Here is a 26,823-nt window from a genome sequence, read left to right on the forward strand (position 1 = left end):
CAACTTTTATCCATTTTTTTTGTTTTTTTTTTTTTTTTTTTTTTTTTTTTTTTTTTTTTTTTTTTTTAAGAGGTTTGACAGAGGGAACTTTAACTGCTATGGTCTTATCGTCCCGAAATCGAGGAGAGAAGGAAGACAGGATAGGAGAAAGCCAGCCGTTCCGAGAACGAACATTATCCCATCAGGATAAAATCCGCCCCGGGCGGGAATCGAACCCGCGGCCTAGCGCTTACAAGGCAGACGCACTACCAACTAAGCTAACTAGGCTGGCATTTCATTCTCTTACTTTCAGTTGCATCATGAGACCAAAATGACTCGAGTGAAGAAAGCCACGTTTGCGCCCTACTATAACGAAACATTTGTGTTTGATTTCGAGCAGACCTTCGAGAATTTCCTGGACAATGTGGTAACTCTGACTGTTATGGATACAGGAGGAACTTTCAAAGTCAAGAAGCCTTTGGGCGTTGTTCAGGTAAGAGAGAAAGCGAGTCTTCTTCCTAGCCTTTTCCTATTTAAAAAGGGTCGGCGTTTCTTGTCAGTCCCTTCCAGGCAGCCGTATTGTGTACCTCATGTCCTGTTAAGAATGGAAGTAAGGTTGCGTTTATCTTGGGTAGCATGTAGCTACACAGGACTTTTACCCAACGATTGATAAACGCAGCCTAAAGGTAGGGAAACGAAAATAAAGCTTTATTTTTTTCTGAAATATTCGACAGAAAGTGTTCTAAGTGCACAATCTTGAGAGGAGCGGAGAGCATAGCGCATAGAACATCGAGCAGATAGGGGGAAGCGACGAATTCAAACTGCATAGAACTGAGAGCAAAAAGCTTTGCTCTCTGCTCCACTGTATTTTCAGCCTGAGTAAGCTGAGATTCCGAATCACAGATTATCCACCAACAAACTTTAACCTTTCCCTGTCAAATTCTCTCATTTCAGTTCGATCTGAGCACGGTATGGGATATGGAACATCACCAAATCTACCACAAATGGGCTAAACTGACCGATCCGACCTTTTCCTACTTAAATAGGGTCGGCGTTTCTTGTCAGTCCCTTCCAGGCAGTCGTATTGTGTACCTCATGCCCTGTTAAGAATGGAAGTAAGGTTGCGTTTATCTTGGGTAGCGTGTAGCTACACAGGACTTTTACCCAACGATTGGTAAACGCAGCCTAAAGGTAGGGAAACGAAAATTAAGCTTTATTTTTTTCTGAAATGTTCGACAGAAAGTGTTCTAAGTGCACAATCTTGAGAGGAGCGGAGAGCATAGCGCATAGAACATCGAGCAGGTAGAGGGAAGCGACGGATTCAAACTGCATAGAACTGAGAGCAAAAAGCTTTGCTCTCTGCTCCACTGTATTTTCAGCCTGAGTAAGCTGAGATTCCGAATCACAACATAGAACTGAGAGCAAAAAGCTCTCTGCTCCACTGTATTTTCAGCCTGAGTAAGCTGAGATTACGAATCAAAGATTATCCACCAACAAACTTTAACCTCTCCCTGTCAAATTCTCTCAATTCAGTTCGATCTGAGCACGGTATGGGATATGGAACATCACCAAATCTACCACAAAACTTCTTCCTAGCCTTTTCCTATTTAAAAAGGGTCGGCGTTTCTTGTCAGTCCCTTCAAGGCAGCCGTATTGTGTACCTCATGCCCTGTTAAGAATGAAAGTAAGGTTGCGTTTATCTTGGGTAGCATGTAGCTACACAGGTCTTTTACCCAACGATTGATAAACGCAGCCTAAAGGTAGAGAAACGAAAATAAAGCTTTCTAGACTAAGCAGGTCTTCGACAGAAAGGAATATAAATACGAATTAAAATGCATGTAAATACATATGTACATTAGTTTTTTAAAGGTGTCAAATCTATTAGTGGAGTTTGCCAGGGAAAGAGACTACGTTTTTTTTCCCTCCAAGAGATTGGATAGAGGAAACTAATGTAATAAAGGCGGGAATCGAACACGCGACCTAGCGCTTACAAAGCAGATGCGCTATCCTCTCAGCTAACTAAGATGGCAATAAGCTTTTTAGAGACGGTGTTTTTAGCCTCAATGCGACAAGTTACCAGCCCCCTCATATTAATCTTATCCAGCCCGAGTAGGGAAGGAAAAGCAGTACCTATACGATTGCTCAGAAAAAGCAGCATATGATCACTCAGTCGGATAACAACCACTCGAAATGAGGTGCTATCGCCGTTCGCTAACAATTTTATTACCAGTACTTACCTTGTGTTTTCATCCATAGTTTCAGCATCACCAGAGCTTGTTGGCGGGGGTTGTCTCCATATTCCTGCCCTATGGCTCTCACATCATCGTCAGCAATACCCAACTCTGCCGCCAATAGCCGCCAATCCCCAGCCAATAGATTACTGATGTCACTCAGTCGAATGTCGGCCCGCTGTATGGTTTCCGTGTGAGCGAATGAGCGGCCCGCCAATAACTGGTGGCTAATGTCCAGATTGAGAAGGTCGGACTCTGACATTGCGCTCTCGGGGACTGGAATCGGAGGAAGTGACAGATATGTTCGTTAGTTTTACAAATCATAAAATTGTTTTTAGTCCGGATATTGTAAAATTAGTTGAAAGGAGCTTCAAAATTAGCCTTACAAGAAGTGTACGAGATCCAGGTTCGCATTCCATCAGCGGCAAAAATTTGCACTCGTTTTCTGGTGTTCTCGTGTTGACCCAGCACCTAAATGGCAAGTATTGTGTCTCTTATCGCCCGATGATGGACATAGGTACTACGGGATGGGCATGCTACGACACGGACCACAAGCTTCCAATGTAGCAGTTGTTTTATGGCTACGAAATAAAAAAGGCGGTGAAACACTCTTTTTTTCCCAGGACCTTAATAGACACTTTACTCACCTATATTGTCAGGCAGGCCTATGTTGAGCGTACATAGGGGTGACTGGGCAGGTTCGCCACGCGCCACCTTAGGTTCCCTCATGAACAGGATTCTCGCCATTGTTGTCTCGTCCGGATCTCGAACCCTCACGGTAAACGGCAGCCGGTTCTCTTTGAAGGCGTGGAACTCTAGTTTGAGAGGGTCCCCGGACTTGGCGATCGGGATGAGGTTGCCTACGAACTCCACGTGAATAGGACGCCCTAATAGGGGGAGATAATAAACATGGTGAGAGCGTCAACTACCGGAGGTCCTGAGTTCGATTCCCGGGGGATGCGAAATTACTTCAGCTTTCTGCTTGAAATAGTACAACATCTACCTTGTCATCTAATGATTCTAATGTAACGGTGTGGACTCAATGTCGTGTGGACAATTGAGTACCTTATATTGGCATAAGTAGGGCCATATTTGTGCTTTAGACTTTAGTCCATCAAGGTCAGGGTTGCACTTAGGGCCCCCGGGATTTTTTTTCTCCTAAATGTAGTAATATAGGTTACTAACGATATGTACTAACGATAGTGGCTTACAATTTGGCGCATCCCCCTTATAAACGACTGTTAGGTTCTTGCCCCTACCCTTGCTGAAATCCTAAATTCAGGACTTTTCAGGACAGTGTGTCATTTTGTTGTGCTGTAAAAGTGGGAACAAAGGTTTACCTTGCATGACTTCGACGTCCCGACTTTTGGCCACCTCCGTGAAGTGTTCCTGATGTTCCAGAGTTTTGTCTTCCTTATCGTCAGTCATACAGAATACCCTTAGCCTGGCTTGCTCAAGCTAAATGTGGGTAAGATATTAGATAGAAACTTTGTGGTAAATATGAAGAAGATGACAGTCTGGGAGCTACTCAGCTATTGATTTTCTAAATAATAACTCGAGAGCTAGCAAATTTGATTAAGTAATGTTTTGATTGAAACGAAATCTCCTCCTAATTTAGAAACTAGGTTTTGGTACTTTTGGTTGCTAGCGCACCCAGCCTAGTTAGCTTAGACTGCTTAGAGGGTAGCGCGTCTACTTTATAAGTGCTAGATTCCGGGCTAAACTTATTCTAAACAGATAAGGTTTTATAAAATATCAAAGGAATAAGTTTGTATTAACTTATTTGTTGGTACACACACTTGGTAAAACAATTCAAACACTAAAAATGATTTTGGGTGAGTAAAAACACTTGGCTTTATATGTTTTACGTATATATTTATAAATCATTTTTAGTAGATAAGTTTTGCTTTTTCTCTCGCAACAGCTCGCTTTCTTAGGAATCAGGAATATTTTTGCCTATATAGGACCAACGATTGTCAAATCAGAGTCAAAAACAAAGTCATGCGTTTTTAGATAAAGGGACTTCATGTCCTAATTCGACAGTCTAAATAAAGACATTACTACAATCTACAAGCCAAAACCTGGCGGATATGGTGGTGGTAAAAGATACGCAATCCTTGACAAACGTTAGAGGTGTGGCTCCGGTGACATCTTCCCAGACAGCCTTGGAATTACCGCCTGGAAACAAGCAGAAGAGAAGTGGTGGTTGAAGATGTATGATTTGTAGAATTTCAGATAACTTAATTACAAAACATTATCAAGGCGGAAAAATGTAAATAGCGAATAGCTTCCTATTTCCTACTTTTCTAGCTGTCCACAAAACACAACCTAGACCTAAACTCCTGACGTTGCCCCAAAGTTAATAACCCCATCAGGGCTAGCAGTAATTAACTGGTTACTTAAAATATTCGCTATTTTGCAGAGATTCAACACATTTACTCAGTCCAGAAAGTCACTGTTGTAGAAGTGCTAACCGCTATCAAACGGGTGTTTTCCATTACCAACTTAGAAGTGACAGTTCATTTATTTTCTTGTCATGTGTGACGTGTAAGTGTGACTCACTTTAATGACCAAAGGCAGTACTTTTGGTGTGTTCAATATTGAATCATACAATCTCAGAGTAGCGGTTGACGGGGGTTAAATCTAAGAGCGAAAGCCGGCAGGTGCCTCCTTTCAATGGCCCAGTATGGGTGGATGAAGGGACTACTCGTACTTCTAATCTTATATTATAAGAACGAGATCCATTCACTCATTCACATTTCACATTTCATAGTTCACACACTGATCGCTCTATCTCTAGAGTCATGTGTGACGTGTAAGTGTGACTCACTCTAATGACCAAAGGCAGTACTTTTGGTGTGTTCAATATTGAATCATACAATCTCAGGATAACTAACACAGTTGATTAAGTCTTGGAAAGACAACGAAGCTCGCAACTCCAGGAATTCTGTTTCAAGATATCTCGTGAGTCTAGCAACACTGTGATAAGTGACACACAACTTCTTACTCCATAGTGAATTTTTCCAATGTCTCAGGTCTCATTGAGTCGAACAACGCCGTGATAAGTGACACCAAACACAATGAACTTATTCCACAACAGTTTCGACAAGATCACAACCAGATCACTGTCGCAGAGGTTCCTGGTTCTTGTGCATGTCATAGAGGGGAACCACTATCTCAAACCCAACATGAACACTTGTGTCCAAGTTCAGGTAATGATAAAGTTAGCTTTGATCTATTCTCTTCTTATTTCAGCAAAAAACAAATCCAGAGATTAGAGAGTTATTTATTTATTTTTAATACAATTTAGCAACAAGGCCATTTGCAGAAAAAAAAAAACTATCTAAAGGTGTTTGAGGAAGTTGTTTCTTTTCAAGAAACGCATGAGGACGTCAATGGAGGAAGGGTCATCTTTCACAAATCCAGAGATTAGAGAGTTATTTATTTATTTATTTTTAATACAATTTAGCAACAAGGCCATTTGCAGAAAAAAAACTATCTAAAGGTGTTTGAGGAAGTTGTTTCTTTTCAAGAAACGCATGAGGACGTCAATGGAGGAAGGGTCATCTTTCAAGATTAGAGAGTGACCATGGAAATTTCTTAAAATAAGGTGTTTTCTTTTTTAAACGCGATAGGTAGGTACAGGGAGTTTAATATAAAGGGTTTGATAAGAGTTTAGGGGTTGATCCCCCCCCCTTGTGAAAGTCGTGGGCCAACTTTAAATTTGCCCGTTTCATTTTGCCCCTTGATTTGTTAATCAATCAAATTAGAAGCTGTTCTAAGAGAGCGATAATTATAACAAAGGTTTTATCTATCTAAAATTTCATTCTCTCTTTATTTTTTTGAGGTTTGACAGAAGCAACTGTAACTGCTATGGTCTTATCGTCCCGAAATCGAAGAGAGAAGGAAGATAGGATAGGAGAAAGAAAGCCAGCCGTTCCGAGAACGAACATTATCCCATCAGGATAAAATCCGCCCCGGGCGGGAATCGAACCCGCGGCCTAGCGCTTTTTATAATAAACGATATTCATATATGTATTATACTCTGCCTTTTCAGAAATCCGAAACGAAGTTCAAGCCAGACTGGACGAACAACGGACGCTCGAGGACAAACTCTCCAAGCTGAGAAGCTACGCCAAGACCTTGGACAAATTGACGCAGGACTTGCCCATGAGTTTCCCTTACGCGTTCATTCATTTGCTCAACAAGAACAACCTGGTAGCGAGTCGCAAGATACGACCAGGGCATATCATCTACTCTGAGGAAGAACAGGAGAGAGGTGTCGAGTGTGGACGATTCAACAGTCTCTTCTTTACGGAGTTTTCCAAGGAGAGACAGTCTTACAAAGACTTGAACAAATGTCAAGGAACTTGACCACTATTTGAAGATATGTAGTATACTATTAGACTCTTACAATCTCACAATGGTTCTCCAGTGATCGTGTGACAAGTGTTACAGTAAACTATAGACCATACTCTTGATAAGGGCCACAAAAGGATCAAAAAACGAACTAACCAAGTAAATTAAAGTGATCGAGTGTATCGGAACACTTCAGGTACAATCCATTTGTTAAGGGTCTAGGACTCTAGATTTACCTTGCCCTTGGGATCAATTAAATTGAAAAAATCATTTATTTACTGATGAGATTTGTAATGGTAAATTAACACTGTGGAATACTTTTTTCCAAATTCCATCAAAATCAGATAAACCCGGTGTTTCCTGATTTCCATTCGGGAGGGTCAGCAGGTTAAAAAGCACCAAACAGAAAAACTAGATGCAAAATCATCTAGTTAACATTCGACCTCGTTTCCTTCGGTCAACAAAAGTTCTCCAATCCGTCACCAGGTACCGCTAGTGGGCACTCATCTGGTACCACAACACATTGAGTCTCGCACTCTCTACTCCCCGGTATCCCAGGGGGTGAGTCAAGGTGTGCTGGAGATGTGGGTGGACATGTTTGCTACAGACTATGGATGGGTTCCATCCCCAGTCAACATAGAGTTGAGGAAACCAGTGGATTATGAACTGCGGGTGATTGTGTGGAATACGGCTGAAGTGGAGTTGATGGACGATGCTTATTTTACAGGTAAGAAATTAACTTACAGTCGCATCAAATGTTGTAGTTGTTGTAGCGGTATAGCTGTACAGATTGAGGTCGATGGTCTCTGGCTAAGATTACTTGAGGCTGAAGTCAACCATCATGAGGACATGTGCTTTTCCTTTGAAGCATGATAAATCCTTTGTAACATTGTAACCTCCAGCTAGCCAGGCTGGTTAGTGTTTGGCTGCACTGATCCCTATTTCTAGTCCCACAGCATGACACTTATCTGCTTCCTGTTTAAGGTCCCAAAGCCAGTCGCATTAAATAAACGTAGTATGTGTATGAAGTGTGGAATTAAACTTTAGAGATGTTCTCTTCAATTCAGCCTTCACTAACCTATATGATTTTCCAGGTGAGAAGCATTCAGACATCTACGTGAAAGGTTGGTTACAGGGTAAGGATGATGTTCAGCAGACAGACGTCCATTATCGCTCTTCACAAGGAGAGGGTTTCTTCAATTGGAGATTCTTGTTTGAAGTGAAATACTTCTCGGCTGAAGCTCTCATGGTTGTGATTCGGAAGGACGAAGAATACCGAGTTCCGCCGAAGTTACACTTGCAGGCAAGTGGCTATCTTCTGTCCAAGGAGCTTTCTACCCAAGTGCTAAGGGCCCAAGAATTAATAAGGGGCTGTTCTTATGACGGATCCGAAAAACCGTATGCCCTTCATCAAAGGTTATCTGAAATTCGACCTCCACATTTTGGGCCCGGGGGAAACACTGAAAATTCCGCACCAGATGAAAAGAGCGGACGAGCAACTAGAGGGAAACCTCCTGTTTGGAACCGAGGGAAGGAATTTGGAGGCTCAGGCCAAATATATTGTGAGGGTGTATAAAGGTGAACCTTACGAGACTGTTTGGAAAGATCGGGATAGGTGGGCTTTGTTTGTTTGGCCCAGGCCAAATATGTATTATAAACACATTGCTTTCATAGGCCAGCCACTCACTATCAGGTAGACCTGACAGGTACACCTGATAGTGCGTGTGCTCATCAGGTATCAGGCAGACCTTTTCTGCCGTACCTGTCAGGTCTACTTGATAGTATGTGTGCTCATCAGGTATCAGACCTGACAGGCGGACCTGATCAGGTGTGCCAGAGAGGTCTACCTGATAGTAAGTAACGTTGGTTGTGTGGCAGAATGTTCCACCTGCTATTCAACTTGACAAGTTAATCAACCATCTTCTCTTTTCTTTTTCAATTAGTTATATGTACATATATAGGAAGAGGATTAGTTAGAGTAAATTTTATGTAGTAAAGGATCCGCCCGTTCAAGTGTGTATAATAAATAAATTCTTATCCACTTCATCCCCCCAGGCAAAGACTTCCTGTCCAAGGCCGACATTCCCCTCCTCCACCAAGGCCGCCTCCCCTCTCCAGATATCACCAATAACGTCTCCATAGCTGTCACTTACGCCCGGAATGCCCTCTCCACTGAACGCAAACCTTATCGCATCTCCTGGCATTCCGAGATCACTTGGAACGACCAGTTTATCTTTACTGAGTTGTTCCCACCTACGTTTCGTCTCGAACCCTCACGGTAAACGGCAGCCGGTTCTCTTTAAAGGCGTGGAACTCTAGTTTGAGAGGGTCCCCGGACTTGGCGATCGGGATGAGGTTGCCTACGAACTCCACGTGAATGGGACGCCCTAGGGGGAGATAATAAACATGGTGAGAGCGTCAACTACCGGAGGTCCTGGGTTCGATTCCCGGGGGATGCGAAATTACTTCAGCTTTCTGCTTGAAATACTACAACATCTAGCTTATCATCTAATGATTCTAATGTAACGGTTTGGACTCGATTGCGTGCGGACAATTGAGTACCTTTTATTGGCATAAGTAGGGCCATATTTGTGCTTTAGACTTTAGTCCATCAAGGTCAGGGTTGCACTTAGGGCCCTTATCATCTAATGATTCTAATGTAACGGTGTGGACTCAATTTCGTGTGGACAATTGAGTACCTTTTATTGGCATAAGTAGGGCCATATTTGTGCTTTAGACTTTAGTCCATCAAGGTCAGGGTTGCACTTAGGGCTTCAACGCGATAGGTAGGTACAGGGAGTTTAATATAAAGGGTTTGATAAGAGTTTAGGGGTTGATCCCCCCCCCCTTTGTGAAAGTCGTGGGCCAACTTTAAATTTGCCCGTTTCGTTTTGCCCCTTGATTTGTTAATCAATCAAATTAGAAGTTGTTCTAAGAGAGCGATAATTATAACAAAGATTTTATCTATCTAAAATTTCATTCTCTCTCTCTCTCTTTTTTTTTGAGGTTTTACAGAAACAACTGTAACTGCTATGGTCTTATCGTCCAGAAATTGAAGAGAGAAGGAAGAATAGGAAGATGGGATAGGAGAAAGAAAGCCAGCCGTTCCGAGAACGAACATTACCCCATCAGGATAAAATCCGCCCCGGGCGGTAATCGAATCCGCGGCCTAGCGCTTACAAGGCAGACGCACTACCAACTAAGCTAACTAGGCTGGCATTTCATTCTCTTACTTTCAGTTGCATCATGAGACCAAAATAACTCGAGTGAAGAAAGCCACGTTTGCGCCCTACTATAACGAAACATTTGTGTTCGATTTCGAGCAGACGTTCGAGAATTTCCTGGACAATGTGGTAACTCTGACTGTTATGGATACAGGAGGAACTTTCAAAGTCAAGAAGCCTTTGGGCGTTGTTCAGGTAAGAGAGAAAGCGAGTCTTCTTCCTAGCCTTTTCCTATTTAAAAAGGGTCGGCGTTTCTTGTCAGTCCCTTCCAGGCAGCCGTATTGTGTACCTCATGTCCTGTTAAGAATGGAAGTAAGGTTGCGTTTATCTTGGGTAGCATGTAGCTACACAGGACTTTTACCCAACGATTGATAAACGCAGCCTAAAGGTAGGGAAACGAAAATAAAGCTTTATTTTTTTCTGAAATATTCGACAGAAAGTGTTCTAAGTGCACAATCTTGAGAGGAGCGGAGAGCATAGCGCATAGAACATCGAGCAGATAGGGGGAAGCGACGAATTCAAACTGCATAGAACTGAGAGCAAAAAGCTTTGCTCTCTGCTCCACTGTATTTTCAGCCTGAGTAAGCTGAGATTCCGAATCAAAGATTATCCATCAAACAAACTTTAACCTCTCCCTGTCGAATTCTCTCATTTCAGTTCGATCTGAGCACGGTATGGGATATGGAACATCACCAAATCTACCACAAATGGGCTAAACTGACGGATCCGGTCTTACAAAGGTATATGAAGCCAGCCACTAACTATCAGATAGACCCGACAGGTACACCTAATCAAGTCCGCCTGTCAGGTGTACCTGTCAGGTCTAGCTGATAGTGAGTGGCTGGCTCGAGGTTTCTTTCTCCTTTCAGGACTTTGTATATGAATTATCGAAGGTTTGAATGACCAGACATTTCAGAAATCATATTTGTTCGCCAAGGAGTATCACAAAATTACTGAGCACTTCAGAGTTCAAACAATATTGACCGGGATCTATACCTGTCAGGTCTAGCTGATAGGACTTTGTATATGAATCATCGAAGGTTTGAATGAACAGACATTTCAGAAATCATATTTGTTCGCCAAGGAGCATTACAAATTTACTGAGCACTTCAGAGTTCAAACAATATTGACCGGGATCTTTAAGGTAGGGTTCTTTTGAATGAATTAGTGTGTTCACATTGCCAATGAAGAAAAGTTCGGAAAAATTGTAACTTCGGTCGAAGAAAAATTCGTTCAGTGTGAACGGGCTGTAACTGGGTCACTTTTTTTTTTCCAAAGACAGAAACTCTGCCGATACGATGGGAGGTCGGATTGACGCATACATGTGGTTTGGCCTTGCGTCACAGCGTACCGCATGCATCCGTATGTTACCCGTAGATGATGATGTCATGAAAGACATGCTGGACAAGGAGGCGCTACCCCATGTGATACCTCATACGAGCAAGACACTGTTTCAGACCCGAGCACATGTGTACAGTGCGGTCATAGATTTGGGCCATGATGTGTCTGGTCTGTCAGATCCCTACGTCAAGGTATGCTGATAGTTGTACTGATTGTTCTGATATAGGTGTCTAATAAGTAATGACTTATAATAACTGAAGAGTTTTGTTACAAAACTTGACGGAACGTTGTTAGAGAGAGTTATAAGAGCTACTGTTTTCAGAGGGCTACTCAGTTAATGAGTCGGATCATAAACCATGTACGCATGTAACTCACTCTTTCTTTCATGCCCCCCTTTTCCCCTTTTATACGACCACCTTAACCACTTTACTAACGAGGCAGACTAAAGAATTACAGATAAAGACCATAAAACGATGTAACATTCTAGGTAATTTCAGGAAGTAAATCCGCAATGTCCCACACGGTAAAAGCCACAGTCACTCCGATCTGGAAGGAAACTGTCGTCATATCTCGAGTGGTGCAATACCGGACCAAGTCCAGAATCCAACAGAATCAGCCTACCATCATCCTGGAGCTTTGGGATGACGATGACTTCAAGACCAAGTCTGGCGCTAAGGAGTGCAAAATCATCTAGTTAAAATTCGACCTCGTTTCCTTCGGTCAACAAAAGTTCTCCAATCCGTCACCAGGTACCGCTAGTGGGCACTCATCTGGTACCACAACACATTGAGTCTCGCACTCTCTACTCCCCGGTATCCCAGGGGGTGAGTCAAGGTGTGCTGGAGATGTGGGTGGACATGTTTGCTATCTGAGCAGATTAGGTTCGTTCTCGGAACGGGTGGCTTTTTCCTATGTCTTCCTTCTCTCTTCGCTTTCGGGACGATAAGAAATTAACAGTTACAGTTCCCTCTATCGAACCTCTTTTAAAAAATAAAATACTATACTGGTAGTGAGGGTAATCTACTGAGGATGATTGTCAAAGATGCTCCTGTCTCTTGGGTTATTAGCAAAAAAGGATAGGGAAAGCCAGCGGCGAGAACACGTTAAATGTAACAGTTTCCCATGGATCACTAAAGTAAGGCAACGTTCCTCACGGTTATTATAGCAACATTAATACACTTTGCATCTCTTCTCCACAGGTAATATCAAATAAACTGACCAAGGACAGAGACGAGCTGATAGGAAGAGCCGTAGTGAAACCCAACGTGGTGCTCTTACAATCATGGATCACTAAAGTAAGGCAACGTTCCTCACGGTTATTATAGCATCATTAATACACTTTGCATCTCTCTTCCACAGGTAATATCAAACAAACTGACCAAGGACAGAGACGAGCTGATAGGAAGAGCCGTAGTGAAACCCAACGTGGTGCTCTTACAAGACACCAAAAGCGCAAGCAGCACAAAGCTACGAACCTATCCAGTGTACAACCGGTTCATGCAAGTGGGAGAAATAACAGCGGCGGTAGAGTTGGTGGAAATCGTTGAAGACGGTGACGAAAACGCTGACCTCACCAAAGTTGAACAAGTAGCTGAAGGTGACAAAGGTGCCCGACACCTGTGTTTTTTATGCTATGGCCTAAATTGGCCTATCTATGCTTCTATGCTAATAAATATTCCTATTCAATTACAAGACAGTCGTGTATACGTTCCACATAAGTCTGAGGGACATCATCAGTACTGTGGGTATGATCAAGGAATCTATACCGGTATTTGGAAACACCTGTGTTTTTTATGCTATGACCTAAATTGGCCTATCTATGCTTCTATGCTAATAAATATTCCTATTCAATTGCAAGACAGTCGTGTATACGTTCCACATAAGTCTGAGGGACATCATCAGTACTGTGGGTATGATCAAGGAATCTATACCGGTATTTGGACCTAGTGTTGTGTACATTTATACGAGTGAGATGTTCTACTCAGGTAGATTGCTGATGGCGGTGGAAGCTATCCCTGTGAGCGTATCCCTGCTCAAGCTAAATGTGGGTAAGATATTAGAAACTTTGTGGTATATATGAAGAAGATGACAGTCTGGGAGCTACTCAGCTATTGATTTTCTAAATAACTCGAGAGCTAGCAAATTTGATTAAGTAATGTTTTGATTGAAAAGAAATCTCCTAATTTAGTAACTAGGTTTTGGTAATTTTGGTTGCTAGCGCACCCAGCCTAGTTAGCTTTATAAGTGCTAGATTCCGGGCTAAACTTATTCTAAACAGATAAGGTTTTATAAAACATCGAAGGAATAAGTTTGTATTAACTTATTTGTTGGTACACACACTTGGTAAAACAATTCGAACACTAAAAATGATTTTGGGTGAGTAAAAACACTTGGCTTTATATATACGTAAAACATATAAAGCCAAGTGTTTTTACTCACCCAAAATCATTTTTAGTAGATAAGGTTTGCTCTCGCAACAGCTCGCTTTCTTAGGAATTAGCAATATTTTTGCCTATATAGGGCCAACGATTGTCAAATCAGAGTCAAAAACAAAGTCATGCGTTTTTAGATAAAGGGACTTCATGTCCTAATTCGACAGTCTAAATAAAGCACTATTTCATTGAGAGTTATTTACAGAGAGGCACTATAAGGCCCTTATCCCAAAGCACTATTTTTCTTCTCCAGGAACTGCAGAGAAGTCCAAAGCCACCGGCATCCAACAGGACAAACTGTGGAGTGAAGACGATTTCCTCCTGTTCATTGCAGTGTATGAGATGTCCATGCTTCGTACTCGAGAGCTTGATTAAGTAATGTTTTGATTGAAACGAAACGAGGGGCACTATAACGTCCTTATCCCAAAGCACTATTTTTCTTCTCCAGGAACTGCAGAGAAGTCTAAAGCCACCGGCATCCAACAGGACAAACTGTGGAGTGAAGACGATTTCCTCCTGTTCATTGCAGTGTATGAGATGTCCATGCTTCGTAAAGCAATATCTTATAGCCCCACAGAATAATTTTAGCTGACCACCTTGCCTAATGGTAAAGAAAAACCCTCACCAAATGAGGGTTTACAGGTTTTCTAACTTACTTGGCCATAAAGGGTACATGACTAGCTACGTTGTACAGTTCGGAGGCCATGTTGGGAGCTTGGCTTACATTACTACATGCTTCGTAAGGAACTTAGCGGCAATGACATGAGTCTCGTGCTAAGTATGGGACGCAGCAGTCAAACCCTGGACAATCTAACGAGCTACTCTCAGGTAAGGCCAATCACTCACTATCAGGTAGACCTGACAGGCGGACCTGATCAGGTGTATCTGTCAGCTCTACCTGATAGTGAGTGGCAGGCCCAAGGATAATGAAAGTTGCTAAAGTCAAACTCCCTTTCTATATGATACCTAGCAACTGTAACAGGAACGTTACAAAATCCAACTACGAACAAATGGCCGAGGAATAAATGGACATTTTTCTGGTTAACAAATCGTCTTTCTATTCTCAGGATGAGTCTACCTGATAGTGAGTGGCAGGCCCAAGGATAATGAAAGTTGCTAAAGTCAAACTCCCTTTCTATACGTATATGATACCTAGCAACTGTAACAGGGACGTTACAAAATCCAACTACGAACAAATGGCCGAGGAATAAATGGACATTTTTCTGGTTAACAAATCGTCTTTCTATTCTCAGGATGACGTCTATTACAACCTAAACATATCCAACGACAAACCCTGTCTCCATTTCACCCTCACTCTGCCCGACTTGAGAAAGCGACTATACCTTAGAAACAGAATATTTCGTATTCAGGAGGCGCTGAAAGAGAAACTGGGAAGCGACTATACCTTAGAAACAGAATATTTCGTATTCAGGAGGCGCTGAAAGAGAAACTGGGCAAAGTTGAGGAGAAAATCTTCAGTAAAGATGAAGACAGAGCGGGGAAGGTGCTCAAGGAAGCTGTGACTGGATTGGTGGAGAGTTTGAGCAAGTTAACTTGAACAAATGTCAAGGAACTTGACCACTATTTGAAGATATGTAGTATACTATTAGACTCTTACAAGCTCACAATGGTTCTCCAGTGATAGTGTGACAAGCGTTACAGTAAACTATAGACCTTACTCATGATAAGGGCCGCAAAAGGATCAAAAAACGAACTAACCAAGTAAATTAAAGTGGTCGAGTGGATCGGAACACTTCAGGTACACTCCATTTGTTAAGGGTCTAGGACTCTAGGTTTACCTTGCCCTTGGGATCAATTAAATTGAAGAAATCATTTATTTACTGATGAGATTTGTAATGGTAATGGTAAATTAACATTGTGGAATACTTTTTCCAAACTCCATCAAAATCAGATAAACCCGGTGTTTCCTGATTTCCATTCGGTGATGAACCATTCGGGAGGGTCAGCAGGTTAACAAGCGCAACAAACAGAAAAATCTGGTGTGAACATCACACGACTTTCCTTATCCTATTGAATGATGCTTATTTTTATGTTCTATAGTAACTTTTACAAATCTTACAAAGGTATATGAAGCCAGCCACTAACTATCAGATATACCCGACAGGTACACCTAATCAAGTCCGCCTGTCAGGTATACCTGTCAGGTCTAGCTGATAGTGAGTGGCTGGCTCGAGGTTTCTTTCTCCTTTCGGGACTTTGTATATGAATTATCGAAGGTTTGAATGAACAGACATTTCAGAAATCATATTTGTTCGCCAAGGAGTATCACAAAATTACTGAGCACTTCAGAGTTCAAACAATATTGAGCGAGATCTTTAAGGTAGGGTTCTTTTGAATGAATTAGTGTGTTCACATTGCCAACGAAGAAAAGTTCGGAAATATTGTAACTTCGGTCGAAGAAAAATTCGTTCAGTGTGAACGGGCTGTAACTGGGTCACCTTTTTTTTCCAAAGACAGAAACTCTGCCGATACGATGGGAGGTCGGATTGACGCATATATGTGGTTTGGCCTTGCGTCACAGCGTGCCGCATGCATCCGCATGTTACCCGTAGATGATGATGTCATGAAAGACATGCTGGACAAGGAGGCGCTACCCCATGTGATACCTCATACGAGCAAGACACTGTTTCAGACCCGAGCACATGTGTACAGTGCGGTCATAGAAAATACGAAATAAGATTTCGCTAATCACTTAAAAACTTAGCAGCTATATAAAAATACGAAATCCGCGATAGCATGTTGAATGCACCAGTTCTTAATTGATCACTCAAGCAACGCTGGGCGAGGTTGGTATCCGGTATCTAATAAGTAATAACTAATAACTGAAGAGCTTTGTTATAAAACTTGACGGAACGTTGTTAGAGAGAGTTATAAGAGCTACTGTTTTCAGAGGGCTACTCAGTTAATGAGTCAGATCATAAACCATGTACGCATGTAACTCACTCTTTCTTTCATGCCCCTTTTTTCCCCTTTTATACGACCACCTTAACCACTTTACTAACGAGGCAGACTATAAAGACCATAAAACGATGTTATATTCTAGGTAATTTCAGGAAGTAAATCCGCAATGTCCCACACGGTGAAAGCCACAGTCACTCCGATCTGGAAGGAAACTGTCGTCATAATGTTTGCTACAGACTATGGATGGGTTCCATCCCCAGTCAACATAGAGTTGAGGAAACCAGTGGATTATGAACTGCGGGTGATTGTGTGGAATACGGCTGATGTGGAGTTGATGGACGATGCTTATTTTACAGGTAAGAAATTAACTTACAGTCGCATCAAATGTTGTAGTTGTTGTAGCGGTATAGCTGTACAGATTGAGGTCGATGGTCTCTGGCTAAGATTACTTGAGGCTGAAGTCAACCATCATGAGGACATGTGCTTTTCCTTTGAAGCATGATAAATCCTTTGTAACATTGTAACCTCCAGCTAGCCAGGCTGGTTTGTACAGATTGGGGTCGATGGTCTCTGGCTAAGATTACTTGTGGCCGAAGTCAACCATCATGAGGACATGTGCTTTTCCTTTGAAGCATGATAAATCCTTTGTAACATTGTAACCTCCAGCTAGCCAGGCTGGTTAGTGTTTGGCTGCTCTGATCCCTATTTCTAGTCCCACAGCATGACACTGGTCTGCTTCCTGTTTAAGGTCCCAAAGCCAGTCGCATTAAATAAACGTAGTATGTGTATGAAGTGTGGAATTAAACTTTAGAGATGTTCACTGATCCCTATTTCTAGTCCCACAGCATGACACTTATCTGCTTCCTGTTTAAGGTCCCAAAGCCAGTCGCATTAAATAAACGTAGTATGTGTATGAAGTGTGGAATTAAACTTTAGAGATGTTCAGGTACCGCTAGTGGGCACTCATCTGGTACCCCAACACATTGAGTCTCGCACTCTCTACTCCCCGGTATCCCAGGGGGTGAGTCAAGGTGTGCTGGAGATGTGGGTGGACATGTTTGCTACAGACTATGGATGGGTTCCATCCCCAGTCAACATAGAGTTGAGGAAACCAGTGGATTATGAACTGCGGGTGATTGTGTGGAATACGGCTGATGTGGAGTTGATGGACGATGCTTATTTTACAGGTAAGAAATTAACTTACAGTCGCATCAAATGTTGTAGTTGTTGTAGCGGTATAGCTGTACAGATTGAGGTCGATGGTCTCTGGCTAAGATTACTTGAGGCTGAAGTCAACCATCATGAGGACATGTGCTTTTCCTTTGAAGCATGATAAATCCTTTGTAACATTGTAACCTCCAGCTAGCCAGGCTGGTTAGTGTTTGGCTGCACTGATCCCTATTTCTAGTCCCACAGCATGACACTTATCTGTTTATAAAGGTGAGTACTGGAAAAGCATTAGTATCAAATACTGAAGAGGAAGAGGAGGGAAGTTCCTCTTTTTCTGAAAGGATCTTAGTTCTTGGGAGTACGAATCTTTTGAAAGTTACATACTAAGACAGCTGTTTCACACTTTCTTTTCATCAATGGTCCCTTCAGTAGCGTTGTTGCAAACTCAGCTAGTTTACCATCTAGCTTGAATTAACTAATGAAATCCAACAATGGCTCATTTCAGGTATCTGTGTGCAAGACAACATCAATCACCTGTTTCGACACTTCATCGAAGAGAAATCCTGGAAACTTCACCTGAACCAACGCAATATCCTTCTTCATGAGAAAGCGTTGAGCGAAGCTCGGTCATCACGAACAAGCGAGGTGAAAATCAACATGAACCTTCCTTTGGGCGAGTTGGAGCGACTACACCGCGCTACGCGGAAATATAGGAGGAAGCACAAATGTGGAGAAAAGTGTAAGCATTACGGGGAGTTACAGGAATTCGACTAAAAAAAAAGGAACTAGCAGGGGTGATAAAGTTCAAATGAGCCATCAATTCTTCTTCTTTACAGATTCTTCTTTCTGTAAACTGATTTCACCAACTTACATCTTTCCAGGCAAGAAATGTCTCAAGCGGAGCGGAAAGCACGCAATGAGGACGGGGCACTACTTGAACGCCTGGCTGAAACTGCCTGAACGCAAGCAGAACTTCAACATCTGCTCCATCCCTTATCTGGTGCTAACACTCCTTCAAATCCTCCTGTGGACAGGGAAGAAACTTTTCCTGTTCGCCATGTATTGTGTGTGCGGCTACAACAGAACTGTCAAGATCAGGGCGAGATACTATAAGTTGATCGAGCTAGAAGAAAAACCATCTGGAAGTAATGTTTACGATACGTTCACAATTCCTGAAGTTGATACGGATGAGGAGGAGAAACCAGACTGGTGGAGTCTCTACTACAGTTCGGTGTATAGCTCAGGGGTGGTCGAGAAGATTCAACAGATACAACGGGAAAATGAGGAGCGGAAAACCATCCGGCTTTGTAAATGTTGCAACATTGTGCCACCAAAGTTTGGCACAAAACTCCAAGAATCTCCTCAAGAGATTGAAAAATCCCCGGCGCTGATTATCTACAGGTAAACATTGGGTGTTAGGATTATTGAGATATTTGGAAAAATCCTACAATGCTGCAGTGAGCACCAAAGTTGTGATATAATAACACTACAGAAACGGCATTAATTATTTATTTATCTACAGGAATGAATTGGAGTTGGTTCCGGAGTTTGAACACTTTGCAGATGTCCTGCAAACGTTTGACTTCTACTATGGAAAGTTGTTTTCTAATAATAAGAATACGTTGGCGGAGATGAAAGTCGGATCGTTCAAGGGTAATGTCATGTTTTATCCGGCTGACAGAGACCATTTGGTGACGTTCAGTGGAAAACCTTTGAGCAATGGAGCGCTGCAGGAGTCTGTTGACAATGAGACGGTAATACTCGTAGCTTTTGAGTAACGAGATATTTTTTGTTCTTTTTAAGTGGTTCTTTCACCTAATCATTTTCTGACTTACGGGTGATTTTGTCGCACATGATGCAGATGATACATACATATCATCAAATCTTTCTTACTTCTTTCCTAGATTAACTTTCAAACCAACAGTTTTGGGTTTCATCCAAAGATCTACTGTCTTTGATGCTGTCAGTGTCAAGAGATAAGATACTAGCATCGTATAGTACAAAGCAAAAACGCCATAGAACAATTTCCCATCTTCGTCCACCTCAGGTGAACGTCACCATCCGAGTATACATCGTGCGGGCGTACGGTCTTCACCCGAAGGACAAGGACGGCAAATGTGACCCGTACATCGTTCTCAAAACCGGTTCCGTCGAGATCAACGATCGGGAAAACTACGTCACCAATCAGATCAATCCGTATTTCGGACGCCATTTTGAAATTCAAGGATCGTTCCCGACTGATGCTAAATTGACGGTGGAAATCAAGGATCATGATTCGGTCTCGAAAGATGATTATATTGGAATGACCGAGATGGATTTGGAGTCTCGGTTTTACAGTCGCCACAGAGGCAGTTGTGGTAATAATCAAAATGATGTTTATTTTTTTAGCACGGTGGACTTCGGATCTGGAGGTTAGTGGTTCGAGTCCGGGTGAAGTTATAAAATTTAGCGTAGTGCATTAAGCGACATTTGTGACAAGCATTTATGCTTAACACAATTAAAGTTCCTTTTTGAAATCATTATTTCTGTTCCCGTCAGGAGGTCATAGCTAATAAATTGGCCTTGCTTGAAATAATCAAGGAGAAAAAAGCCACCCTATTCGGTGCACTATCTCCAACTCTGACTGCCAGAGATAAAGAAGAGGCATGGAAGGAGGTACTCTTAAAAGCAAAGAGTCTGAAACTTGCGGCAGCAGAGAAGACATGGACATATGCAAGAGATAGCTTATGGTCAGCTTGGAAAAGTAAAACATTGGTGAGTAAAGAAATACTTTTTTACTGTTGTAAAATTTGTTTAATTTCCCAGCCCACCTCAGATAATGATACCTATATGATGAGAATGTCCAAGGGTGAGTCACATAGCATGAAGGTATCAGAACAATGTGACCCACGGGTCACGGTGGGTAATGGAAAGTCATAAGGTGACCAGTGTGACAAGTGGGTCATGTCAATTCAAATGTGCTGTTGTGTAAAATCTGTAAAAGATATTACCTTGGTACTTGATATAATGAACATTTTTGTATTTTTATTGGGTAGATACCTTCACAAAATTACCTAAGAAAAGAAAATTAACGGGTAGGTACCTAGTTCTTGTAATAATTCAGTAAATTAAAGAATGTTGGGTTTTGACCCATTATTGTTCTCTATCATCATTTAGAGGTAGGTAACTGACATTTTTGAATTGTACAGTACAGTGTAATTTACCCTTTCAGCTGAGCCATGAACAACAACACCACCATCTACAACAATGACAACAACATCAATTAACACTATTGTTGGTAAGTAACTATTCCTTATTTCCAAAATCAATGTTTTCCTTAATTAACACTTTCGCCGCCAAGTGATACTTTGAAGTATCACCGGGCTGTGAGCTAACATGAATGGGGTGATACTTTAAAGTATCACCTGCAGAGTCTTTTTTAGGACGATGGTGTTACTTCTGAGTATCACTCTCCATTAGATTAACAAGGGAAATAGCTTACTCTGGCCTAGCAGATTCCAGGGGTATGTGTATTTTTTCTGTGAGACCAATACTTTCCGAAATATTGATGAAAATTATCGGGGATTTTCACTTTCGCCGCCAAGTGATACTTTGAAGTATCACCGGGCTGTGAGCTAACATGAATGGGGTGATACTTTAAAGTATCACCTGAGCAGACACACTACCAACTAAGCTAACTAGGCTGGCGAAAGTATTTTTAATTCTGTTGAAGGTGAACATTTTTTATAGTAGAATACCTTAATTAATTTAGATTAATCTTCGATTAGAGGAAAATACAAAAACCTAAAGTCCAATTTTAATACTAGGAAAACACCTGAAGTCCAACTACACCATGGCCTGGTGATGAAACATGCCAAAAATACGGCTGGCGGCGAAAGTGTTAATTAATTTAGATTAATCTTCGATTAGAGGAAAATACAAAAACCTAAAGTCCAATTTTAATACTAGGAAAACACCTGAAGTCCAACTTTAATCCTAGGAAAATACCTGAAGTCCAACTTTAATTCTAGAAAAATACCTGAAGTCCAACTTTAATACTAGGAAAATACCTGAAGTCCAACTTTAATCCTAGGAAAACACCTGAAGTCCAACTTTAATCCTAGGAAAATACCTGAAGTCCAACTTAGAGATGTTCTCTTCAATTCAGCCTTCACTAACCTATATGATTTTCCAGGTGAGAAGCATTCAGACATCTACGTGAAAGGTTGGTTACAGGGTAAGGATGATGTTCAGCAGACAGACGTCCATTATCGCTCTTCACAAGGAGAGGGTTTCTTCAATTGGAGATTCTTGTTTGAAGTGAAATACTTCTCGGCTGAAGCTCTCATGGTCATCATTCGGAAGGACGAAGAATACCGAGTTCCGCCGAAGTTACACTTGCAGGCAAGTGGCTATCTTCTGTCCAAGGAGCTTTCTACCCAAGTGCTAAGGGCCCAAGAATTAATAAGGGGCTGTTCTTATAACACCGTACTTGCTGATGATGTCATGGTTGTCATTTGTAAGGACGAAGATTCGTAAGGCTAGCTTCTATCCACGATGTCAGCCTTTTTGCCTGGCAACACTGTATTTGCTGGATGTTGCAACAGTGGCTAATATACGAGCACTTCATGCTCTCAACATAGACACATATGTAGAAGTATGCGAATTTTACATGGTTTTATGTCTGTGGGCCCTGTGGATTTGTGTTCGGGTCAAATCTTATGAGAAATTTTCAACCAAGTGTGTACAAGTATCCTTAACAAGCCGACAGCTCATTCTTTTTCCGATTATTTTAAAATGTATCTATACGATTACTTTATCCCGCCATCAGGGTCGTATTTAGTCCCCCGCCCCGTCGACAAAATCCTGGATACGACCCAGCCCGACATTTTATATTTATTCCAGGTTTGGGACAACGATAACTTCTCCCAGGACGACTACATCGGTACTCTGGTACTAGACTTGTCCCGTATGCCCCGGGGTGCTAGATCTGCTACTAGATGTACCGGGGATATAGTTAAGGATACCGCCCCTACACTCAACCTTTTCCAAACCAAACGATGCCGGGGCTGGTGGCCTTTCCAGCTAGGAGGTAAGCAGTGGGGTTGGGTGGTAGAGAACGTCTAAGGAATTAGACTCAAGACACATTAAAAACGGCTTGGGAATACCAAAACAGAGCTCCCTACGAGCTATGTACCTCATACGTGACATAAAATATTAAAATTATATTTTGATCTTTGTAGTTTAAAGCCTCTGCAGTTGCAGTCCTCTCATAGGTACTTTCCTCCACCATTCAATAAAATACACCTTGTTTATCCTCCTAAGAAAGAGAGCTCCCTACGAGCTATGTACCTCATACGTGACAAAATATTAAAATTATATTTTGATCTTTGCAGTTTAAAGCCTCTGCAGTTGCAGTCCTCTCATAGGTACTTTCCTCCACCATTCAATAAAATACACCTTGTTTATCCTCCTAAGAAAGCCACCAGACTAACTAATAAACTAGAGTTAACCAGAGTTACCCCCCAAAGTAGTACTGAACTAATCAGTCACTCCCTCCCTAACATCAATACTACAAAGATCTTCAAGTTCAGAAGTCTAACTCAGTTTTGACGTCCCCCTTTGTTTTCCAGTTTCCTAGTAAGCTTCCTTGTGGACGCCCGTGGGGGTGCGATGAAAGGGTGCCGTCACAGTGGGGTGCGCGTGATCATACCCCCCCGCAAGGCCCCTCAACCCATGAGGGTGACGTGCCGTTACCTGAGGAAGGACAAGTTGACGAACCCCCCTGTCATCATGGAAAGTGAAGCCCTGGCCAGTCGAATTCTCGAGCTGGGTCCAGCTGGAGCCAAATTTTTAGGGTAAGTTACCTTTGTTTGGGATATTTACCCTTTTGAGATGGATAGTATTACAAAATTGAACTCCTGTAATGGTTATCGAATAGAGTCAAAATGTAGGTAGTTTATTTTATCTCAGTTCTCAATGAGCTCCCTACGAGCTATGTAGCTCATACGTGACATAAAATATAAAATTATTTGTTTAAAGTCTCTGCAGTTGCAGTCCTCTCATAGGTACTTTCCTCCACCATTCAATAAAATACACCTTGTTTATCCTCCTAAGAAAGGACTGAAAAGAAAGTGTAAGAAAACAAATCGGTGTCAATGTTTCTAATCAGTCCTTCTTATTTCCACTTTATTCGTGTGGTTCTTCCGGCATGTAAACATAGTTTAATAAGCACTGATCTTCAGATGTTTCTTTTCTTTGTTCACATTACATTTACAAATCAGAGGCTCTCGTAAGATCCATTCATCTCAGATCTTTCGGACCATTCTGTTTTCTTCCCCAGGTAATGGACCAGACAAGCACAAAGTCGTGGGCAAGTTGGAAGCAGAATTCCACATCCTGACCAAGGAGGAAGCAGAACAATCTCCAGTAGGTCTGGGACGGAGAGACCCAGAGGCTTTGCCTGTACCGGTGCGACCCGACAGGTTAATATATCACTCTACAATTACATTTTTTATACATACATTACGCAATACATACATTACGCTATTAATTTACATTTACTTTTTTTTCTAGCTAAGCGAGGTCTTTTTACTGAATTGTTAGTTGTATGTATTATTCTTTAACCCATCAAATATACGAGACCTTGTTTAGACTGCTGGGGTAAAGGGACTTTTCAGTCCTATTCGGGCAGGATAAACAAGATATATTCTATTCTATTCTATTCTATACAATTTACTAGATCCAATTTGTATTTGTTTAGCCGACCCGTACCCTTGGACGGAACGACTTCAGATTTGATGATGTATACTGATATAGTTGAGGGTCTAAAACAAGTGTATAAAAGGGCGGACGGGTGTAACAGTACAATAGTATTTCCAAAATGTAGTTATGGGAAGGGAAACCTTTTCATCCTCTGAAGTACCATCTTGCCTTTATAGCTGGAACTTCAAAACCGCTCCCCTATATTGTCGTCACGAGACCCCGAAAAAAATAGCAGCATGTCCTAGGCAACACAGTCCTAGACGGTCTCTTTGAGCCTTTGGCAACCATAAGCTATTAAATACATTCTAGGCCAGTGTTATGCTGGCCTACGAAGGTTAATAGAAACAAAATAATTTCAAAGGAATGGGCAATATTAATGAATAATGACTGAGACATTCTCTTCCATCCAACAGGTTCAATTTCAACTTCATCTTGACCCCATACAGGGTGTTACTGGACGTGGTCAAGACTCACAAGTGGAAGTTTATACTGGGTGGCCTAGTGTTATCGGTGGTCCTCTTCGGGGCGCTATTTGTGTATGCGTTCCCCGGATATGCAGTTAAATTTTTGCTCCACGTTTGAGAATTTTGACGCACCCTGTTCTAATCTACGTTTTGTTGTGGATTTTGCTCTAATTTTAACAAATTTTTAACTTTGAGGATTGAAATTTTTAACATTGTAAATTGTCAATTCACAACTTATGTATGAATTTTGAACTTGCTTTGTGAATACAAACGGGTGGATACAAAGGGAATACAAGGAAGGGATGTGAATACAAAGGAAAGAAGTCGAAGAAGTGTTCCATCTAAGGCCAGTCACTCACTGTCAGGTAGACCTGAAAAAGTCCCCCTGTCAGGTCTACCTGATCCTTGATGAGCAGACACACTATCAGGTAGACCTGACAGGAGGACCTGATCAGGTGTCCCTGGCAGGTCTAACTGATAGTCAGTGTTTGGCTTAATACGCTGAATACTTGAAGGTCTTTAATAGCCTATTATTATAAATAGATCTTTTCTGATCCATTTCTCTTACCTGTTATACTGCAGAGTAGTCTGAGGGTGGGCGCATTGCCGGAATACTGATTGATCATGCCCTTGTTGGCTGCCTGGGGGAGGGGTATGGTTAGGGTGATGGGCTTGTGGAACTTGCGTCTTCTGGGTTCGATGCTGACGATGGGTGAGACGGCTACTCGGTTGCCTAGCAACTTGGTCACCAGTTCGGACGGAATGGGTTGCGCCTAGGGAGGGAGAGAAAGGGTTGATTGGTATACAAAAGGTCCTGGGTTCCAATCTCTCCATCGAAAAAACAACAAATCATTCGAATTTCAATTACTTTTTTATTGGTGCAAATGTAAAAAAAAACTGTAGTGACTTTATTGAAATTGCTAGCAAAAAGAGACTTTTCAGTATTCCGCTGGCAGAAGAAAGTATTTTTTTTTTAAGAGGTTTGACAGAGGGAACTGTAACTGCTATGGTCTTATCGTCCGAAATCTAAGAGAGAAGGAAGACAGGATAGGAGAAAGCCAGCCGTTCCGAGAACGAACATTATCCCATCAGGATAAAATCCGCCCCGGGCGGGAATCGAAGCCGCGGCCTAGCGCTTACAAAGCAGACACACTACCAACTAAGCTAACTAGGCTGGCCCATAAAACTTTAAACTATGGGCTAAGACTTAATACAAAGTCCTAAATGAAAAGTACTTGGCCCGTCTGGAACCGCACTTAACCAAAATGAGGACCTGTGCTTTTCCTTTGAAGCATGATAAACCCTTAGTAACCTCGAGCTAGCCAGGCTGGTTAGGGTTTGGCTGCTCTGATCCCTATTTATAGTTCCACAGCAAGACACTGGTCCGCTCCTTGTTTAAGGTACCCCAATATTGTTGACACAAATGGTAAAAGAATTGATGTCACATGTGATTAGGTTTTAGGTTTTCGGGGTTTTTAGGCAAAAAGCCTTCAGAGGACTTTTCCTTGAGTTCTACAGTTCTTTGAACTAAAAGTGCAGGTTAATCTTACCTTTATCGAAGCCGGCAAAGAATGCAGGAGATTTTTTCATGAGACATTCGTCTAACTTTGGGTCCGATCGACTGCAAGCTATGAGAGCGCCTGCAATTCAAGAAATAGGATAGAAACTATTAAGTTGTATATGGAAAACGAATACCTACTACTTTACTTTTTGTAGAAATAGAATAGAATTAGTTACCCCACAATCCAAACAAGGAGCCGAAAAGGAAAGTAAAAAACTTCGACTACCTGAAGTCCAACTTTAATACTAGGAAAATACCTGAAGTCCAACTTTAAACCCTGGGAAAATACCTGAAGTCCAACTTTAAACCCTAGGAAAATACCTAAAGTGAAGTCCATCTTTAAACCTTAGGAAAATACCTGAAGTCCAACTTTAAACCCTAGGAAGATAACTGAAG

At 41.8% G+C, this 26,823-nt stretch overlaps 1 protein-coding gene across 1 annotated transcript; it reads left to right on the forward strand.

The window, feature by feature from the left end:
• The first annotated feature begins 291 nt into the window (after positions 1 to 291).
• LOC113472744 lies at positions 292 to 25,066 on the forward strand. The gene is made up of 29 exons (XM_026832528.1): positions 292 to 648; positions 2,236 to 2,403; positions 2,874 to 3,065; positions 5,311 to 5,422; positions 6,261 to 6,560; positions 11,074 to 11,325; positions 11,622 to 11,804; positions 11,884 to 11,958; positions 12,334 to 12,429; positions 12,494 to 12,740; positions 12,997 to 13,182; positions 13,820 to 13,921; positions 14,015 to 14,116; positions 14,261 to 14,394; positions 14,820 to 14,939; positions 14,999 to 15,110; positions 16,041 to 16,238; positions 16,641 to 16,844; positions 17,445 to 17,675; positions 18,164 to 18,397; positions 18,540 to 19,059; positions 19,181 to 19,412; positions 19,706 to 20,056; positions 20,197 to 20,412; positions 20,464 to 20,560; positions 21,731 to 22,041; positions 22,543 to 22,729; positions 23,981 to 24,122; positions 24,816 to 25,066. The coding sequence occupies exons 1-29, from the start codon at positions 311 to 313 to the stop codon at positions 24,982 to 24,984; spliced, it is 5,811 nt and encodes a 1,936-aa protein (XP_026688329.1). The 5' UTR covers positions 292 to 310; the 3' UTR covers positions 24,985 to 25,066.
• Positions 25,067 to 26,823: the final 1,757 nt, after the last annotated feature.

Source organism: Diaphorina citri, unplaced genomic scaffold, assembly GCF_000475195.1.
Source record: "Diaphorina citri unplaced genomic scaffold, Diaci psyllid genome assembly version 1.1 scaffold79, whole genome shotgun sequence".
Classification (NCBI taxonomy): domain Eukaryota; kingdom Metazoa; phylum Arthropoda; class Insecta; order Hemiptera; family Psyllidae; genus Diaphorina; species Diaphorina citri.